Source organism: Apodemus sylvaticus, chromosome 22, assembly GCF_947179515.1.
Source record: "Apodemus sylvaticus chromosome 22, mApoSyl1.1, whole genome shotgun sequence".
Classification (NCBI taxonomy): domain Eukaryota; kingdom Metazoa; phylum Chordata; class Mammalia; order Rodentia; family Muridae; genus Apodemus; species Apodemus sylvaticus.
The window spans coordinates 58,537,657-58,556,492 of record NC_067493.1 but is presented as its reverse complement, the minus strand read 5'-3'; the positions used below and the strand labels follow the sequence as shown (position 1 = coordinate 58,556,492).

The following is an 18,836-nucleotide window of genomic DNA, read 5'->3' as shown; positions in this document are numbered from 1 at the left end:
ATGTGCTGATTACCTCATAACTAGGTTTTATGGCTTAGAGGGAAAAGGAGAGGATGGCCTGCCTTTCGGCATCCTGGCTTCTAGGGAAGGGGATGACTATACAAAAGGAAGTGTGTCCTTCAGAGGGGAAGCTGGGATAGGAAATGAAGCAGGGAGGGGCTGAGGCAAGAGCATTAATCACAACAGAGAAATGTAGGGAAGCACTCTAGTGAGGCACAGGAGCCTGGAGAGCAAGGCAGATGTCGCAGGCAAGGGAGTGACCAGTGCAAGGCTCTGGGGCAGCTCGAGGTCTGCGCGACTGTACTCACGAAGTTGGTGGAGCAGGACATGGAACACCAGTCTCCAAGGCTCCTGATACCTTCTTCCAGGATGCCTCCTGTTTGTGGGAAGGGAGAAGCTACACAGAGAGGACAAAACATAGCTGAGGGAAGAACTGAGGAGGTAGTGATGAGGAGTGGGCTTGCTCCTCAGACTCTGAGCTGTCCTGAAAGAGGTCAGCCATGTTGGATGGTGGGCGGTGGAGGGGGGATGGAAAGTAGCTGGATGGAAATGCTGAAACCTACCATATTGGTTTTCAGCACCTGGAAAGACGGGTGTCTCAGGAGTGTGGGGCTAACTGTGGGTGCATGCCACAGATTCTGAAGTCCCTTATAAGTTCAGTATCTATGCAGTCCTGTCACTGGGAAAGACCTCACCGAAGCCTTTCCCAAGCCTCAATTGCTCCATCTGTGTTCCCAGTACTTTGTGAAGAGAACAGTTGTTCGATGCTTTGTTTGGTTCTTAAAAAGAAAAAGAAAAATCAGGTTGGATTTGGAAGCTGGCAGTCAGGGCTCTGCTTGTGCTACTAAGGCTCGGGGACAGAGGCTGTGTGCAGCAGGCCAGGGCTAAGCTCTGACTTCCTAGGGGACAAAGGGGAAAGCTTCAGGTTGGTTTAGTTTACAGGAAAACCCAAGGATAGGTAAGTTGTGAACTTCATAATCCGTAGAAGGAGGACAAAGAAGTTAAGCATCTACGGGTCAGCAGTATGGTGGCAGGCAGCCAGACCATGGGGAAAGAAGCCCTAAGCCTGCATTAGAGAGTTGAAATGCATAGTTAGGCTCTGACCAACATCCCAGATAAAAAAGAAGAAAGGGAACCGTTGAATCTTTCTGAGTCAGCATGCACAAAGGCAGGAAGGCCTGACAGAACTCATGGTTCATAGGGACTGCATTATGTGGCTGGGATTCTGGGAAGGAACGTTATAGAAATAATAGCCCCTTTCATTGAGGAATCTCTCTGCATTCTTAGAGATAAAGGAAAGGCTTTTTTACCCCCAAAAGATCATGGCCAATTGGGGCTAATGTCAAATACAACTTGGACACTAATAGATTTTACTAAGTTAGTAAAATCTAAGTATAACTTGGGCTCATGCATGTTACAGTCATCATTAAATCTCTTTTAGGTCCCCGGCCCCAGGTTATACTTGAAACAATTTAAATCAAGACAGGAGACTGAAAGTCTGGCCACTTCAGCAGATAGGAGCTTCTCCATAGCAAAGATGTCGCCAGAATAATTTCTTTAGTAAACCGGTGTGGTTCTTTTCAAACTGATGTGGTTGTTATCTGGGCTTATCTTTCCCATCTGGCAGAATTATGCTTTTCCCCAGAAGGGAACTGGGGGCTTTATGTCAGACCAGGACTCAACACTGGCGGTGGCCCTGCACTGCCCCCTTGAGCATGTCAGAGGCATATTTTTTGGGAATAAGTCAAATGGCTGGTCAACCTTGGTGAACAAACATTTACATTCTGGCATTGTAAATTTGTTTTTTCTAACAGGCTTGGTTAGCATACTACTTATCTTTGGGGTACTTGGGGAGCATCACTCCTTAACTAAAATTCTACTTCTTGTGATTTTATATCTACAAGGCCAATTTATTAACAAGTCCTTCATAATATCAGTTCTACTGCTTTGAGTTTTTTTTTTTTCTACATCAGGAAAGTATCTGATTATCTTAAGGTGAACCCACCTTCCTAGGGATAGTCCTGACCTGACCCCCCTGGGTTAACCAGTAAGGGAAGAGACAAGAGTGTGGCTCCACCTAGAGGTAAATTTTATTCTTTACGGAGATCTGCACCCGGCATTGAAGAGGGTGTAATCACAGGCTCCCATGCTGCAAGACTGTGTGTCACTCACACCACTCATGTGTGAAACACACAAGTGAGCCTAACGTGTATATTCTATTTTTGATTCTGACTGCATTTAGGAGAGCCTGCATAGAAGCAGACAGTTTCACTAAAATAAAACAAATCAGAGAAGAAAGGGAGGGAGGGAGGTGGGACCAATTGACACAGCATTACTTACACAACCCTCTGGGGCTTAGCAGGAGGAAAGCCAGTGCTGCTCTGAGCCAGGCCACTGCCAAGAAGCTCTGCCTTCCTGTCTAACCCCTGAGGCTTGGAAGACCAAGGCCAGGACCCTCTGTTTTCATTGTTAAAGATTGGAGTCTGAATTCCAAAGGGCTCTTCAGGGAAGAACTCTACTTATCCGGGGACTCAGAGTCCTGGAAGGAACCCCAAACCAAACAGCATAGAGTATGTGGGAGCCAGGCAACAGGCCTTGCCCATGGAGAGGAAGTAAGGTGAGCTACTGTCCCCAATTTGCTTCCATCTGACACCTGTGTGGCTCAGGATCCTTTAACTGCAGAGGGTGGGGGAGACGGGGTAGCCCCCTGCTGAGGTATTTCATCTTAGAGCCATCTGTAGTCTTCCTACATGTGAGTGTTCTATAAACATGTCTCTAGAATTAAAAAACAATTGATGAAAAATGGCTCCTCCATGGGGTGTGGTTCTAGAAATTGCCAGAGAGCAGGCATCTCTGCAGTCAGTAGCAATCACGGAAGCTGTTTTGCCCAGATCGATGTGGGTCTGTCTGACCCTTCAGGCTATGTTCCTGCTCCCCACAGTGACCCCAAGATGACCATTGGGTCCAGCACATGTGTGTGGACAAAGAGGATTTTCGAGCAGAGAGATCCAAGACAGCTCTATCACCCCCTCACTCATAGTGCCCAGATGATCTAGAAACAACAAGGAGTCAGGACAGACCCAAGCTAGAGATGTTGAGTCAGTGGGGATGCAGTGGTAGCAAGACATCACTGCTGGCTGGCACATCACGGGATGTCTGTGGTTTAGACAGGACAGGAATGTTTAGCAGCTAACATTAAGAACTGCCTGCGCAATGAGGGTCAAGGTTTTCTGGCTTTTTTTTTTTTCATTCCTAAAGTAGGTGGACATAGTAAAGTAGCTTTTTAAAGAGAGAAAACTGCTGCTGGATACTTGTAAATAAAGAAAAAGAAAGTCAGGATTGAGCGGAGGTAACCGGGTATGGAGCCCATCTCCATGATGGCTTAGGAGAGCCAGGTCTTTGTCATCTTCAGTGACAGCAGCTGCTACACCCAGGTCTTGTGGTCTTGGTGGACTCTTGGGCTGTGTCCCCGGACTCTGCACAGACCTCTGGTCTCAGTCGCTCTTCTTATTGCTGCGACCAAATACCCAACTTATGGGAGAGAAGAAGGAAAGGTTTGTTTTGGCTTGTAGCTTGAAAGTACAGTCTATCATGGCGGGGGCTCTCTTGGCAGCAGGAGTGTGAGGCAGCAGACGACACTGCGTCCCTGGTCAGGATGCAGAGATGGACATTAGCTCTCAGCTGCTTTCTCTTCTATTCAGTCTGGGACCCCCAACCTATGGGATGGTGCTGCCTTCCCTCCTCCATTAAGCCAATCAAGAAACTTCCTCACAGACAGGCCCAGAGGTGACTCTAAGTCTTATCAACAATCCAGATTAGCCATCCACCTCCCAAGTCCAAAAGTCCCAGTGCCCACCCCACAGGATGACTGATGCCTCTGTCCGTCCAGGGCCCATTGCCGCCACCCAGCGTGAGAACTTGGATATGGCTGGGGTGTCTCCAAGGACCTATTGTCCTGTCACAGATAATGTATTCATGGGCTCTGGTGTGATTGATCACTGAGGCTGATGTCCATGCTGGGAGGACTATGACACCTCCTAATCAAAATGCTCATCTAACCATACTCGGCCCTATCCAGAGAGGCAATGGGGAACGCATGCATGAATGCACACACGGGAGAAACATTCTGAATGCTTCCAACAGCTGGCCCCGCCCTTCCACTTTACCCAGGAATCCTGAGTAGAAAGGAGATGCTCTTCCAAGGCATTCTGGGCCCTATATTTCCTGAGGCCTGAGTACTGGACTGGCAGACTCAGAAGCCAATGGCTGCACTCCAGGTCCGTCAGAAGGCAGAGCTGCATTTCCCTGGACTCTCCAGATGGAGGCTTATTGTCCTGGGCCTCAACTACCAGCAGCCCAAGCACTTGGCAGCTTCTGTGACCCTCAGCTTCTAGTCACAGTAAATAAATGGTGGCAGCAGACAGACAGCTCCAAGCAGCTGGAGTGCCAACTACCAGTGACACAGCTCTCAAGCAAGTCTTAGGTACTGGGACCCTTTGACCTGGAGTGACAGGAGTTACAGTGACGGGAGTGTCAGGCTTTGGATGTCTGGATCTTTAGCCCTTAAAGCGTTGCCGCTCTCTGAAATTCTTCCAGCAGCCAGGGCCCATGCTTTGTTGTCTAAGGCTCTCTTCTCTCTTCCTTTGTCCAGTCCTGACTCTCCACCTGCTCTGACTTGCTTACGACCTCTGCCCCTGCCCTCCAACCCCCGCTCACCATGTTGTTTCTGCTCCTTGTCTCTTCAGCTTTGTCCCTGCTTCTTGTCACTGCTGCTGCTGCTACCCCTGCTGTCCCACGACCATAGCCTTGTCTTCATGTTACCAGTTCAGCCTGTTGCTATCACACTGGAGGATGGGGGCGTAGCACAAGAGGGAGTCTCCCAATGACTCACAAACCAAGATGAACAGTTTGCTTATATAGCCAGAAAGTGGGTGTGGCCAGGGCGTTTGCACCAATTACTGCAATTCTTTATACAAATTGACAGACTGTGTTTCCCCATCATGACATAGCTCCTCTTGCACCAATCAGCCATGCACTGGTGTTCGCTCCAATCATGGTCTTCTTGCCTCTACAATGCTCTCTAACCACTGAGTTACCATTCCAGCCCCTAGAACACACTTTCTGAAAGTGGCTCTTCAGAATAAAAAACAGGGTCTCATCTGGATGGTGTTGGCACACACCTTTAATTCCAGCACTGGGGAAACAGAAAGAGATGGATCTCTGTGAGTTTGAGGCCGGCCTGGTGTATAGAGTGAGTTCCAGGACAGCCAAGGCTACACAGAGAAACCGTGTCTTGGAAAAAAACAAATCAAACCAACAAACAAAAAGAAGAGGGTCTCACAGTTACTTCTTCCTTGTAAAAATCAGTTCCAAGACTAGGGCCAGTCCCTGGGGATGGGGTCCTGGGCCAGCTGTGACTCTCAGTACAGGACAGAGCAGTTTACAGCGCAGGAGCAAGTGTCTGAGCTTCTGGTCTGCGACTGGCTTCCCAAAGCAGATTCCGTTAGATTTTGTCCTGACCTTTATTAAACCTAATGGACGAAGCAGAATCATTTCCCCCTAATTGGCTCCAGGACTTTCCTCATTAGGGGACGTGCAGCTGGTATTTCCACAATCACAGGGATGAAAATTGACCTCGAGACCTCAGAGTCCCTCTAATTGGATTGAGTCGATTAGAAAGGCTGTGTGGGCCATCATATTAATCACAGGTCAGAGATGGCGAGAACAGGGAGTGGGGAGCAGAGCATGGACCTGTGGCTGCAAACCAGCATCCGGAACAGGTACACACCCCACTCTCCCTCTGAGCTGCTCTTTCTCTACCAGGGCTGCTTTACCCTGCTGGCCGCACACTGAATGAGAGCCTTCGTGTCTCTGTTCAGGAGTCAGCCTTAGAACCCCTACATCTTCCCAGACTTTCTCATGGAAATCCCCCAGCCCCTCCATGCTTCTGTTTGGCCAAAACACATACAGATTGCACAGGGAGAGTTCTGTCTGTTTGGTAGGGGAGCTCCTCAAGGACATACATTTCCCTGGCATGATTCTCTGCTAGATCGCGTTATCTGCAAGCCCCAGAACTCTTCTCACCTTTCCCAGCCAGCATTGCAGCCCACTTTAGATAGATCCTGTATCCCTCCTGAGCTACAGAGTCACTGACTGTAAACACCATGGTGGCACCAAGGGCTTTTAGACTTGGGAAACGCAAATGTTCAGCACTGAGCTATATCTCCAGGCCTTCTGAGAACAGAATTCTAGTAAAAGAGGGAGGAGAAGAGACAGGAGTTTATAACTGGCCAAGGTATGTGTTTGGGGCAGGGAATAATATATTTCCTAGGATATTTGAGTCCCAAGAGGGTATCAGACCTCAATCCAAGGTAACCTGGGCTGAGGGAGCAATTTAGAGTGTGTCAGATCTGAGATCATTACCACACCGTAACTATTTATATTGGGGCGTCTCAGCTGCTCCCCTGCAAGTGGGTACCCTAGAAGGAGCCTGCTTCCTACAGCTCTGATGATAACTGCTGCAGACTTCCAAGAGCTTTCTAGGGGCACTGGCTACGTGGCAACTCTACCATGCAAGGAGCAGAGTGAGCCTGGATACATCCAGGGGACCACACAATGTCTGCCATGCAGCTGCAGTCCTTGCTAAGAATGCCTGTGTGAGGCAGGGCAGAGGGGCCCTTTACTGTCTGGGTGTTGGACGAGAGTAGCCACAGGCTGAGTAGCCTCACCTCCCAGCTATCAACATATCCACAAGCCCCATCTGTGGGGAGCAGGCGTTGGGGGCAAGGAAGATGAAGGGTATCTGCTGCCTCCTGAGGAGAAGCATCACAGGCAGTGTCTTCAATGATCCCCTGAGACTTGCATTCAAGCTGGACTCTGCTTGCTCATCTGTCGCACCACCAGCTATCTCAGCCTGTTTCCTAGTCCGTGAGGATCCCGTGAGAACTAACCCTGGAACTGTTTAAGGAATAAACAGAACGCTGTGACTGTTCACGGTGGTTCTGACAGACGCTCCACCCACCTTCTTAAATACTGTTTTACTTCCCGTTATGAAACCCACCTGATGTGGTGGGGGCTGGGGCGAGGCACATTGGCTCAAGTAGAATTGGAATTGCCTAGTTAGTCAGTGGCAAGCGTGCCCCTACTTAGAGCCTGCTCGTGGATATGTGTGTGCTCCTGCATGCAGTAGGTCATGTGTGATGTTATTCATGTCTGTGTCTTTGGTGTGGTTCTGCAGATATCCCTGGGGTGACCCACTGGAACAGCACATCTGCTGCAGGCATGTATCCATAGTTTCTCATCCTCTTCCACATCCTCAGACTCATGGTACTGGCCTGGCAGCCACTTGTGGCTTCTCTGTGTCACCAGCCTGGATTGGAAAGCTTGGTTCAACTATTCATATAACAGCTCAGTAACCCTTTGTCACATGTCTCTGAAAATGGAGTTACTAAGTCAGATGAGGCTTTGTGCAGCTTTTGGTACAAATGTTAGTCCCTTTTCTGCACCCAGAAGAATATTTTTATGTTTATGTGTGTTTTGTATTTCAATATGCACATGTGCACATGTGTGTGTGCATGAGGTATATGTACATGATTATATATAGATTATACATCTATCTGTATGTGAGTGTGATGTACATATGTGGAATGAGTGTGGTATCTTCTGTGTATGTATGTATACATGTGTGATATGTCTGCATACATGTGACATGTCTATGTTTATGCATATGAATGCATATGGTATACAGGGTGGTCTTTGTGCATATATGGATTTATGTGGTATGTGTGTATGTGTACACGTATTTATGTGTGTGGTATGGGCATATGTATATGGTATACATGTATTTGTGTATGTGTGTGGAATGTGTTGTGTATACTTGTGTGGTCTATGTGTGTATATGTATGCGTGTGGTGTGTGGAATATTTTCTTTGGCAGTGATGCCTGAGGGAAGCCATTGTTCAGGCCTTGTGACATTGGGGGCTGATCAGTTGTCATTTTTTTATTTTCTGCAACTATGACAGACACTGAGGACATAGCTTTGTGGTTTTGAATGGGTCTGAACACTGTGTGCAAGTGTTCACCATGTTTTTCCCTCCCTGACTGGCTTTGCTTGCTCACCCCTCCTTCTCCAGCTGGTTGAAGAGCTGTTCTACCCTCAGGGGTATCAGCTCCCTGTGTGGTTGGGAAGCCCCTTTCTGTTGCATCTGTCTTACATTCTGGGCTCTTCCTGGTGTTTTCTGGAGGGATAACTTGAAGCCATCGGCCCTTTAAATACCTTCCTGTTGGCACTGTAGAGTTCCCACTCTGAGAGCTCGGTCAGTGTGCAGTACTAATTGCCTTTCCACTATTTTAAAATAGAGGCTCCTCCATCCTTTGCCACAAGAACAACAGCCTCTGCCATATACTCTATGTGTGTGTATGCATGTGTGTTGGTGTGTGTGGTGTGTATGCATGTGTATCAGTGTGTAGTGTGCAATTAGTGTGTGGTATAGATGCATGTCTGTGTTGGCATATGAGTAGTATATATATGTGTGTGTGTGTGCATGTGCATGTGTTTGTGTATAAACATGCACGTGTGGATTTGTCTATATCTGTGTGTGTAAATACATGTAATGAATATGTTGGTATGTATATGTGTGTGCACATGTGGTTTTGTATATATATGAGTTTGTCTATAAACATGTGTGTCTATATGTGTATGTATGTATGTGTATATGTGGGTGACTATGTGTATGTATGTGTGTATGTTTGTGTATATACATGTGTGGTTCTATGTATATATGGGTGTGTCTCTCTATAAATGTGTATATGTATGTATGTGCATATGAGTGTATATGTATGCTAGTATGTGTGTATATGTATGGGTGTATGTGTACTTATATATATGTGTGTATCTATGTGTTTATATAACACTTGTGTAACAATACCACTTCTGGGCAGACAGAAAGCAATATGAATGAGCCATGTGCTAGCTCAGCTCGGGACAATCATGGAGATTAGCTGGGGAGAGCTAAACTTAATAGAAATGAGTGGAGCAAGCCTGTGCTCGGACTCAGAGTGTGAAACCCATTTCTACTGCAGAGCAGCAGATGGTGAAGGGTCTGTTCACTGAGAAAGCAAACTACTCCACCTTCTATTGGATACATGTGTTTGCTTAGGGTACCAGAGGCTATGTTATCTTCAATTTGCTGTGACAAAAACACCCAACAGCAACAGCTTATGCACGGTGGCATTTATTTGGATACAGTTTCATAGGCTCCATCCCCTTGGATACAGTTTAATAGGCTCTGGCCCTCATGTCAGAGGCTTGGTAACAAAAGTAGGTGTGACTTGGGTGTCAGGAACATGAAGTGGACACTCACGTCATGGTGGACTAGGAAGTAGAGTAAAACAGGAAGCAGGCAGTTTCACGCCTGGTGACTTACTTCCTGCATCCCTGTCCCTCCTCTTGGTATTTTCACAGGCTGTCAAAACAGCACCACAAGTCGGGCGGTGGTGGTGCACGCCTGTAATCCTAGCACTCTGGGAGGCAGAGGCAGGCGGATTTCTGAGTTCAAGGCCAGCCTGGTCTACAGAGTGAGTTTCAGGACAGCCAGGGCTACACAGAGAAACCCTGTCTCGAAAAAACCAAATCCAAAAAAAACAAAAAAAAAAAAAAAAAAAAAAAACCCAAAAAACCAAAAAAACAAAACAGCACCACACTCTGGGAAGAAAGCATCTAAAAATGAACAGGGCTTAGGACAGGGACAAGGGTGGGAGGTTTGCAGTTTTCAATTCGGCTGCTGTTAGGCAACTGGTACCTCTTTTTATTCAACCCAAATTAGCTTTACGTTGACTGGCAGACTGGGCTGGAGGGTAGTCATTGAGTTCCTACTCAGAACACAGGTGGATGGATATAAATCCAAGGGCATACAACATGGAAGATAAATCCGGCATGACAGGAAAACCCAGTGCGGAGGTAGCCTCATGCCCAAGCCCTGGTGGATGTGGCCTATAGCCCATGGCTTCTCCTTAGACACCTTTCCCTAACAAATCCAAAGTGTCCGGATTCCACTGACTCAGGTGTCCTCCCATTGTACGCTGGGTTACCTAGGATGTCAGGTGACCTCCTAGGTCTCTAACCAGGTCCATTCCTCTCTCCCCAGGTGTGGCAGTGTGGTGGCAGCATGGAGGTACTCCCCTGCTCCCGTGTGGCCCACATTGAGCGTACCAAAAAGCCATATAACAATGACATCGACTACTACGCCAAGCGTAATGCGCTGAGGGCGGCCGAGGTGTGGATGGATGATTTCAAGTCCCACGTGTACATGGCATGGAATATCCCCATGACAGTAAGGCGGGTACTGGGTGGGGTGGACAGATACAGGGGCCCTAGGGAAGTGAGGGATTCTGGGATACTGGGCCAAATCCAGGCAGCCTCACCTGCATGGTAGCTCATATAGGAAAGGGTTCCTTCTCATTGCATTGCCTTGGTCATAGTGGCCACCACCTTCTCCTCCTTATAGGTGACTGTTCCAGGCTACAAGAAGCACCATAGGTTGTAAGTTAAGGTTATCCATGCCCTAAGCCTCGCCCCAGTGTTCCCATGTCAGTCTTCTCCAGCTGGCTGAGCCTCTTAGAAACAATCTCTCTTTTTCTCCTTGTCCTGTGATCAGAACTTGTATCCTGATTCAGGGCACATGTATGCTGTCTTGTATTCACTTGTTTTCAATGGGGTCTTAGGCTACAATAGTCTGCTCTTCGGCTGGGGTCACAGATGTGCCTCACCATGTCTGGCCTACTTAACTTTTTTTTTTTTTTTTTAAGATTTATTTATTGTAAGTACACTGTAGCTATCTTCAGACACACCAGAAGAGGGCATCAGATCTCATTACAGATGGTTGTGAGCCACCATGTGGTTGCTGGGATTTGAACCCAGAACCTCTGGAAGAGCAGTCGGTGCTCTTAACCACTGAGCCATCTCTCCAGCTCCTCTACTTAACCTTTTTTAACATCTCTTTTCACCCTCCATAAGTTGGCTCACCCCCACTAAGGCAGCACAGCTGTCATTTGAATAATCATGCGGAGGGTCTGTAGTGGACTGCCCTGTATCCCTTGCAACCCTGCTGAGATGCAGGAGACTGACCACCTTAACCCAGGACATGCGAGGTCTGCTTGCCGGCATCCTTCCAGCCTCCAGGATCAGGATTCCATTATAATGTGCAGTCTTCATATAGTGGAGGCAAAACCTGAAGAATCTGTTGTCTATAACACAAGGTGATTTAGAGAATACATAAACCATATCTCTGTTGACACTGGAAGGGAACATAGGACATCACAGGCTATCATGGGCGCCACACACATAAGGTTCACTGCCCCATCTCCACTTAGTCAAGCTGGAGGGAAGTACATGATGGTCTAAGGCCCAGAAAGGCTACATAATTCACCTGAAGGACCACAAACTCAGAAGAGCTGCTGTGTAGACATAGCTAGGAAGGAGATCTGTGGATATGCAGGACCTGTGATCCCTTACTGAGCCTTCCCAGTTCTAACCCATAACATCCTACTGATTATATCTCTCCTGTAGGTCCCTGTGCTTCTATGTCTGGGGCTTAGTTGTGGTGACAACCCCACTCTCTAGAAATCAAACTGAGTCCAGCTGATACTTTGTGGTCCAGGGCCCCATCATGAGTTGCACTGAAGCAGAGGCAAACCCAACACAGATCAGGCAGGAAGAACAAAGCTCAGGTCTCTTCCCCAAAAGCAAAGTAGTTGTGGACAGGCTAAGTCTGTACACACAGCCAGAAGCCTCTGTGAGTTCCAGGTTAGGAGGCCAAGATGAGGCTCTGGCGCCCCAAGGCTACAACTGGGGCCACTCGTAAGGGTAGGGAGCCTAAGAGTCCCTGAAAAGCACAGGGAAAGATCTAACCACAGGATAGCATGGATCACTTACCCTGTCCTGCCTGCTTGTGTCCCATAGAACCCAGGAGTGGACTTTGGGGATGTGTCTGAGAGGCTAGCCCTGCGCCAGAAGTTAAAATGCAGAAGCTTTAAATGGTACCTGGAGAACGTGTACCCTGAGATGAGGATCTACAACAACACCCTCACGTACGGAGAGGTACCGCCTCTGCACTGGGCCCTGCTGGGGTGGTGGGATTCCTGCCCAACACCCCAGACCTATCCAAAGATCTTGTGCCCCAGCAGACACCAGAATCTCACCAGCCTAGATGTGTATGTTCTTGTGCATATTCTGGGACATTGGGGTATACCCAAATGACATGGTTATACCCATGTTTATGAGCAGAATTACTATTGAGACCATACAGAAGCATACTTACACATTTGTGTGCAAAAATATACCCAAATAAATGGACCAGGAAGATGGCTCAGCAGGTGAAGGGGCTTGCTGCCAAGCCTGATGACTTGAGTTTGATCCCCAGGACCTATAAGGTAGAAGCAGAAAACTAGCTCCCTCAAGTTGCCCTCTGACCTCCACATGCATACCATGACCAAGTATGTGTACCAAGTATACGTACCAAGTATGTGACCACACACAAAATGAAAATTAATTAATTAATTGGGTTTTTTTTTGAAACAGGGTTTTTCAATATAGCCCTGGATGTCCTGGAACTTTCAATGTAGACCATGCTATATCAAATTCACAGAGATCCTCCTGCTGGGATTAAAGATGTGTGCTGCAGTGCTTGGCAAACATAAACTTTTATAAGAAATAAACCCAAATAGATAGGACTGTGTATACATACATGTACAAACAGACATTCACACATACCTACACATGTGTATGTAGACATGCAATCTCACACATGCTAACAAATGCATAAAATCACATGCATGCCCATCACACACATCTGCACACATCTGTGCATGTATTCACATGCATTCATATCAAGATGCATGTGTGCATGAATGCATTATTACACATGAGCATGCATTCATACATGTGTGAATACATGAACTTATATATATACGTGTGTACAGCTTGTGCTCACTCACTCGCATTTGTGTGTGTATATATATATTATGCACAAGTTCATAACATGCATATCTATTCATGAGGCCATATACAAGCACATATTGAAGCACATCTGCACCTACATGTACAGGAGTGCACACATGGGCGCATACCATTCCTGTTCATGTACTTGGAGCTCCCCAAACACTTTTATCCACGTACAAAACCCCCTATAAAACATGGAAGGGCACACATTTGTGCACTGGTTCTATATAGCCTCATTCACACTACAGTCCATGCACTATGAACATACACAGAAGCATGTATGCCTCACTACAGAACTGTCAGGGAGAAGGGAAGGCGTTCCCACAGACAGCAGAAACCCCCTGCTCCCAGCTTCTCAGCTACATAAGGGCAGCCCAGCCTCCCTACAGACAGGATAGCCCTGGGACAACACTCAGGGGTAGGGATGAGAGGCCTGGTGGGCAGTCTTTGCAGAACCATCACCTCTTGGTAACCCCTTAGTCAGACTCAGGATACGGGCACAAAGCTTTTCTGGAAGTTCAAGTAGAGATGAAGCAAGTGTTCTCTGCTCTCCTGTGTTGTTCCTTCCGCTTGTGCCAACTGTGAAATCCATACCCAACCCAAATGTTGCAACCCTAGGACTTTTCCCACCCTAGGGTCAGGTCCATGGGTCCTTTCAGGGAGCTGTGCTGTGTGGTTGACTTACTGCAAACTCCACAGCCTGAAACCCAGTGGAATGAACAGAACACAGCTCTCCTGGGTCAGAGTCCAAGGTCACCACTGTTCTGGTGAAAAGGGACTGCATTGGGTGCTCCCCTGTGCTTGTTACACAGACTAGAGATCAGCTGGCCGTTGGTTGGGTCATGTGACCCTGGAACTAGCTAGGAGCTAGAGTGAGCGAGCATTCCAAGTGTTCCCTGGGGAACCTGCAATTGTCTCTTGGGTGCAGCTATACCCAGTCATTTTTACTGTAGTCCTTAGCCAAAGTGTTTTGGAGGCAGAATAGCCTCTGCATCTGCACAGGAGGAAACGTTAGCAAAGGGATATCCCTGAACTAGTAACAGAAGCCATTCTATTCACCAAATCCAGCATCATGGACCAGGGGCCAACTAACTGTCCATATATGCAGAGAGCATATGCTTATGTGGCAAGCACAGCCATCTCTCTCCAGGCTGCCTAGAGAGCCAGAGTTGCTGCACCTGCTTTTTTCCACCCCCTTCCTAGGCACCATATCTCCTGCCTACTGCAGGCAGATGCCAAGCCTCAGGGTTTTATCCCAAGGAGGAACTCTGTACGTAAAGTCCATGCCTGTCTCATCACAGGCAGCCCACAGTCAGCTACAAAGTGGGAGACAGGGTGGGAGAGCCTCTGGAAACCTTCCCCTCAGCCCTGGGACCCTCCTCTGTGACCTGCAGTTTCTCTGTTACTTCTGGATATAGGTGAGAAACAGCAAAGCCAGCGGCTACTGCTTGGACCAGGGGGCGGAGGACGACGACCGAGCCATCCTCTACCCCTGCCATGGCATGTCCTCACAGGTAGGCAGCATCTAGACCTCCCAGTGAAAGGGGAGAGGTAGGCACGGAATAGGCCACAGCAAGTCCCGGTGCTGTCGGGGCCGAGCTCAGAGGCTGGAGCATCTTGGGACTGGAAGCAGCGGGTGCCATAAGTTTGGAAACAAGCCCTTTGGGTCAAATGGGCCCTGGCGAGTCATGAACAGCCCCACGCCTCGGTTTCTTCACCATTCAAATGGCACAGAAGCAGCACCTGCTTTCTCCGACGGTCTTGTGGATTAAATGGGAGTCCCAGCGCCATGCTGCCTAGTCGTGGAGGAGAACAGTTGTTTCCATTCTGTTCTTGTTAGGGGAACCCCAAGGCTCATCAGACTTGACTAAGCCGAGTGCAGCTCAGAGCTGGGGTTGCATACCTCTAGGTGGCTGCACCCAGGCACAAGTGAATCCGACTCTGCTGTTGTTGATAATGGCATCTCCTCAGCATCTGCTGAGCTCTGAACCTGAGCCTCATTCATGAACATCCATGTGGGTAGTGTTGTGATCATAAAAAGAGAAAGAGGCATAAGAATACGTTCTCTGAGCCGTGTAGGGAAAGGGGTGCTTCAGTGGGCCCATGCTGAGACATCCCTTCCCCCTGAGGGACCAGACACACCAAAGGTATAGAATAGAATAGAGTTTATTTAGGGCATGGGAATGGGAGTTAAGGGGGTAGTAGAGGCAGAGAAAGGCAGAGAGAGGGAGAGAGTAGAAAAGTAAAGGTCGGCCATGACCACGTGGAGAAAAGGGGGAAGAGAAGGGGGAGATAGCAGAGCCCAAGAGAGGGCAAGAAAGAAGCTAAGAGAGAGAGGCAAGAGAGAGAGGATAAGAGAGAGGAGGGGCAAGAAGCCCCTTTTTTATAGTGAGCCAGACCCACTATAAAACTGTTACTGTTGCCAGGTAACTGTGGGGTGGAACTTAGACAGAATCCTAACAAGTAGACCTGGATTTCTGTGAGCCTCTGGTTTTGCTGCCTCCAACATAGATAGAGACAGCCAGTTTCTGGGTGTTTCTTAATTTCAGACTGCAAGATACCTGCTTTGAGGCAATGACCCCAGTGAGCAGGAGAGGGTGTCCTTCATGGCCCATCTGTAGTGGCCTTGTTAATCTCTCTGGACTGACCTCTTCCTGTGGGTTTTCAGCATAATGGCCTCTGCTTGAGGGCAAAAGGGGCTTTCAGTGGAGATATAAATGTTGTCTTTCCAGTCTCTTGTCAACACCTGGGTGTCAGTCCCCTGGGTGATACCATTTTCCCAGGTCCAAGACGAGGAGGTTTGTGCTGTTGGGACATGAGCCCCTGAAAAGGTACCAGGGTAGACATGGCCACACCAAGATCACATTCTCCTGCTAGAGAGGGAAGTTGTGGGCTTGGGTATTGATGAAGGCCTGGACATAGATAGATAACCTTAGTTTCAGGCTCAGGGTACCTCACAGTTCCTGCTGTCTCCCCAGCTGGTGCGCTACAGTGCTGATGGTCTCCTGCAGCTGGGGCCCCTGGGCTCTACCGCCTTTCTGCCAGACTCCAAGTGTCTGGTAGATGACGGCCGGGGACGCATGCCCACCCTGAAGAAGTGTGAGGATGTCACCAGGCCTACACAGAGGCTATGGGACTTCACCCAGGTCAGTGGGCAGGGCTGACACCCCTGGAAAGTCAGACTTCATGGCTGTGGCAAATACTGAAACAGCTGAAAGGAAAGGTTTATTTTGGCTCATGTTTTCAGAGGGCTCACCATAGAGGCAGAGTGGGGCAGCTCACATGGTGGTGGGAAAGAGGGAGCGAGGGAAGGAGGGAGCTGCCCTAAACCAGTTTAGGCCATGAGGATCCCGAGCCCATGAGGTATAAGATGGCCACCCTTGTCTGCTTAACCTCTGCAAACACCCTCACAGATGCATGCAGAGGTGTGCTTTGCCACCATAGACACTTCTCAGTCAAATCAGGTTGATAGTTAAGACTGATCACCATAAGGTGATCAATAAGGTGTGCCCTATTACACAGAAAGTTTATAAAACTGGCCCTAAGTCACACAGGAAGAGAGGGGCACAGCCTTGCGTGCCCTAGCACCTGGACTCAGAGAGAGAGGATGGGTTTAAGACATGTCTACTAGAACTCCTCAAGGCTCTGATGCACTGGGCTCTGAATCTGACCTTTTCCTCACTGCCTTTCATTTACCTCAAGCTCTGATCCTCTGGGTCTCTGGGCCCTGATCCAGGTCCAGCCCTCTCACCATCCCTTCCTGAGCATCCTGACCCACTCAGCACCAGCCTCTATGGGTCATATACCCTCTGATCTTCTTCTGGCCCTGAGCGTCTAGGGACCCCATGCAGAGGATCCTTTGGGTGTTGTTCTGCCCCCACAAGCAATTTGTAGGCGCAGAAAGGTCTAGCTACTCTGGCTGTAGGGACGATCTGCCACTGTTGCTTGCTAAGCCACTGAGGCTCTACGGTTCCCAGGAAGCTAGTTGGGTAGACACTGAGGGCCAACACAAAGAACCTGCTGGAAATGGCTCCAAAATCACTAGATTTAAGCCAGGGTCCACGATGTTTGCAAGCCACAGAGATACCAAGTAATTAAAAAGACCAAGTGGCACCCAGGAACCCCAGAGAACTGAAGAGTGTCTAGCACCTGGCTGAAGGGGGAAGAGGTGCAGGTCATCTAGAGATAGGTTCCTACATCTTTATGGTGGTAGTACAGGGACCAGGATGGGTCTAGGATTACCCCTCATCAGGATCACATCCTGGATACCCAAGCTGACTCTGTTTCTCTTGTCCTACAGAGTGGCCCCATCGTGAGCCGAGACACAGGTCGGTGTCTGGAGGTAGAGATGTCTAAAGATGCCAACTTTGGGCTGCGGTTGGTGGTACAGCGCTGCTCGGGGCAGAAGTGGATGATCCGAAACTGGATCAAACACGCCAGGCACTGACCTCTGCCCTCAGCCCATCTCCACATATTCAGGCCCTTAGACTCTCAAATGTTCTCGGACTCAGGAGGTTCAGAGCCGGAGCCAAGAGCAATGTGGGCCCTGCACACCTCGGGACCGGGGGCCCGTCACCAGGGATAGCCGAGACCTTGGAATAGCAGCTCCAGCCTGCACTGGGAACCAAACTTTTGTGGAACAGGTAGCTCTGCCTGAGGGAGGACATCTGAGGACAGTGCACACTCATGCCAAATCACGTGCCTTTTCTACGGTGTTCCCCAACCGGCTATGAGGATAGCCGCCACGCATGTGCGAAGTCCCTGTACATAACCCGTATGGAAACAGACTCAGCTATTCAGTGCTGAGGGCAGGTGCATCCTCACACCAAGCACCCTGTCCTAGCAGGTGCGGGTCTCTCAGCTCAGCTGCCCTCCCTTACCTGCTCATAACCTAAGGCGAATTTCAAGGGTGGCTGCTTGTGTTCTGGTAACAAGGCAATGGGAAGAAATCACAGGGATGAGACCGAGCTCACCTTTCTTCCCGAGGGTCAGCTCGGCAGTCACTGGGCATGGGTCTCAGCCTGGGGAGTAAGTCTCTTGTTGCCATCCTGCAGCAGGATCATTAAATGATCCCTCCAGGCCCTCACTTGTTTTATAAATAAAGTTTTATTGGCACACAGCCATACCCGTTGTCTGAGATAATTTGTAGCCACAGTGTTGGAGGTGCAGCACGGAGTGAAGACCATGCTGTGTGGCTCTTAATGTCTCTAATTTTATGGAACACTTCCAGATGTCTTTGTTAAGATGTTTCCACTCTTGTAGTCCAGGAGAGCTGGCCTCGCTGTGTGGTGAGGGGAAAGATAGACATGGAGGCACCAGCCTTGGGAGATGTTTGCCTCTGTCACCATGCCTGCTAGGCAGAGCTGGAAAATGTGGCCTATCACTGGACACATACCTGTAGCCGAAAGCCAGAGTTCCTAAGATACAGGGCAGAAGAGTTGTATGAATACAGCCAATGTCCTCACAGACGGTGACCCCAGGACACAGTGACCCATCTTGCCCTATTTACACTCACTGACACTCAAGGCCATTGACCAGTCACTGTAGTGCCATTACCAAGCATTGGCAAGGGGCCAAGCTGGCTGAGCGGCTGGAGGTAGCTGTGCTGTGGTGGGGTTCTGGCTATGGCCTCTACCCTAAAACCATTCCATGGCTGCCAAAATGCTCTGAGCAGCAATGCTTCCTAACAAAGGGCGGTGAGGGAAACTTGTCCCTTGCTAGGAGGAAGAACACAGAAGACTGGCTGTGACTGAGGATTTAGCGCCCACCAGACACCAGAACTCACCACTCACTGGTGGTGCTGAAGACCAGCCAGCTCCGCCCTTGCAGAAGTCTCCTG

General features: G+C 48.8%; 1 protein-coding gene across 1 annotated transcript in view; it reads left to right on the top strand.

The window, feature by feature from the left end:
* Galnt9 (polypeptide N-acetylgalactosaminyltransferase 9) overlaps nucleotides 1–18,028 on the top strand; it is an 82,503-nt gene extending 64,475 nt beyond the window's left edge. Inside the window, exons 7-11 of the mRNA XM_052168211.1 lie at nucleotides 10,146–10,331; nucleotides 11,960–12,097; nucleotides 14,416–14,511; nucleotides 15,976–16,143; nucleotides 17,298–18,028. Coding sequence (XP_052024171.1) covers nucleotides 10,146–10,331; nucleotides 11,960–12,097; nucleotides 14,416–14,511; nucleotides 15,976–16,143; nucleotides 17,298–17,444 — 735 coding nt within the window. The 3' untranslated portion in view covers nucleotides 17,445–18,028. The remainder of the gene's footprint in view (nucleotides 1–10,145; nucleotides 10,332–11,959; nucleotides 12,098–14,415; nucleotides 14,512–15,975; nucleotides 16,144–17,297) is intronic.
* The last annotated feature ends 808 nt before the right edge of the window (nucleotides 18,029–18,836 follow it).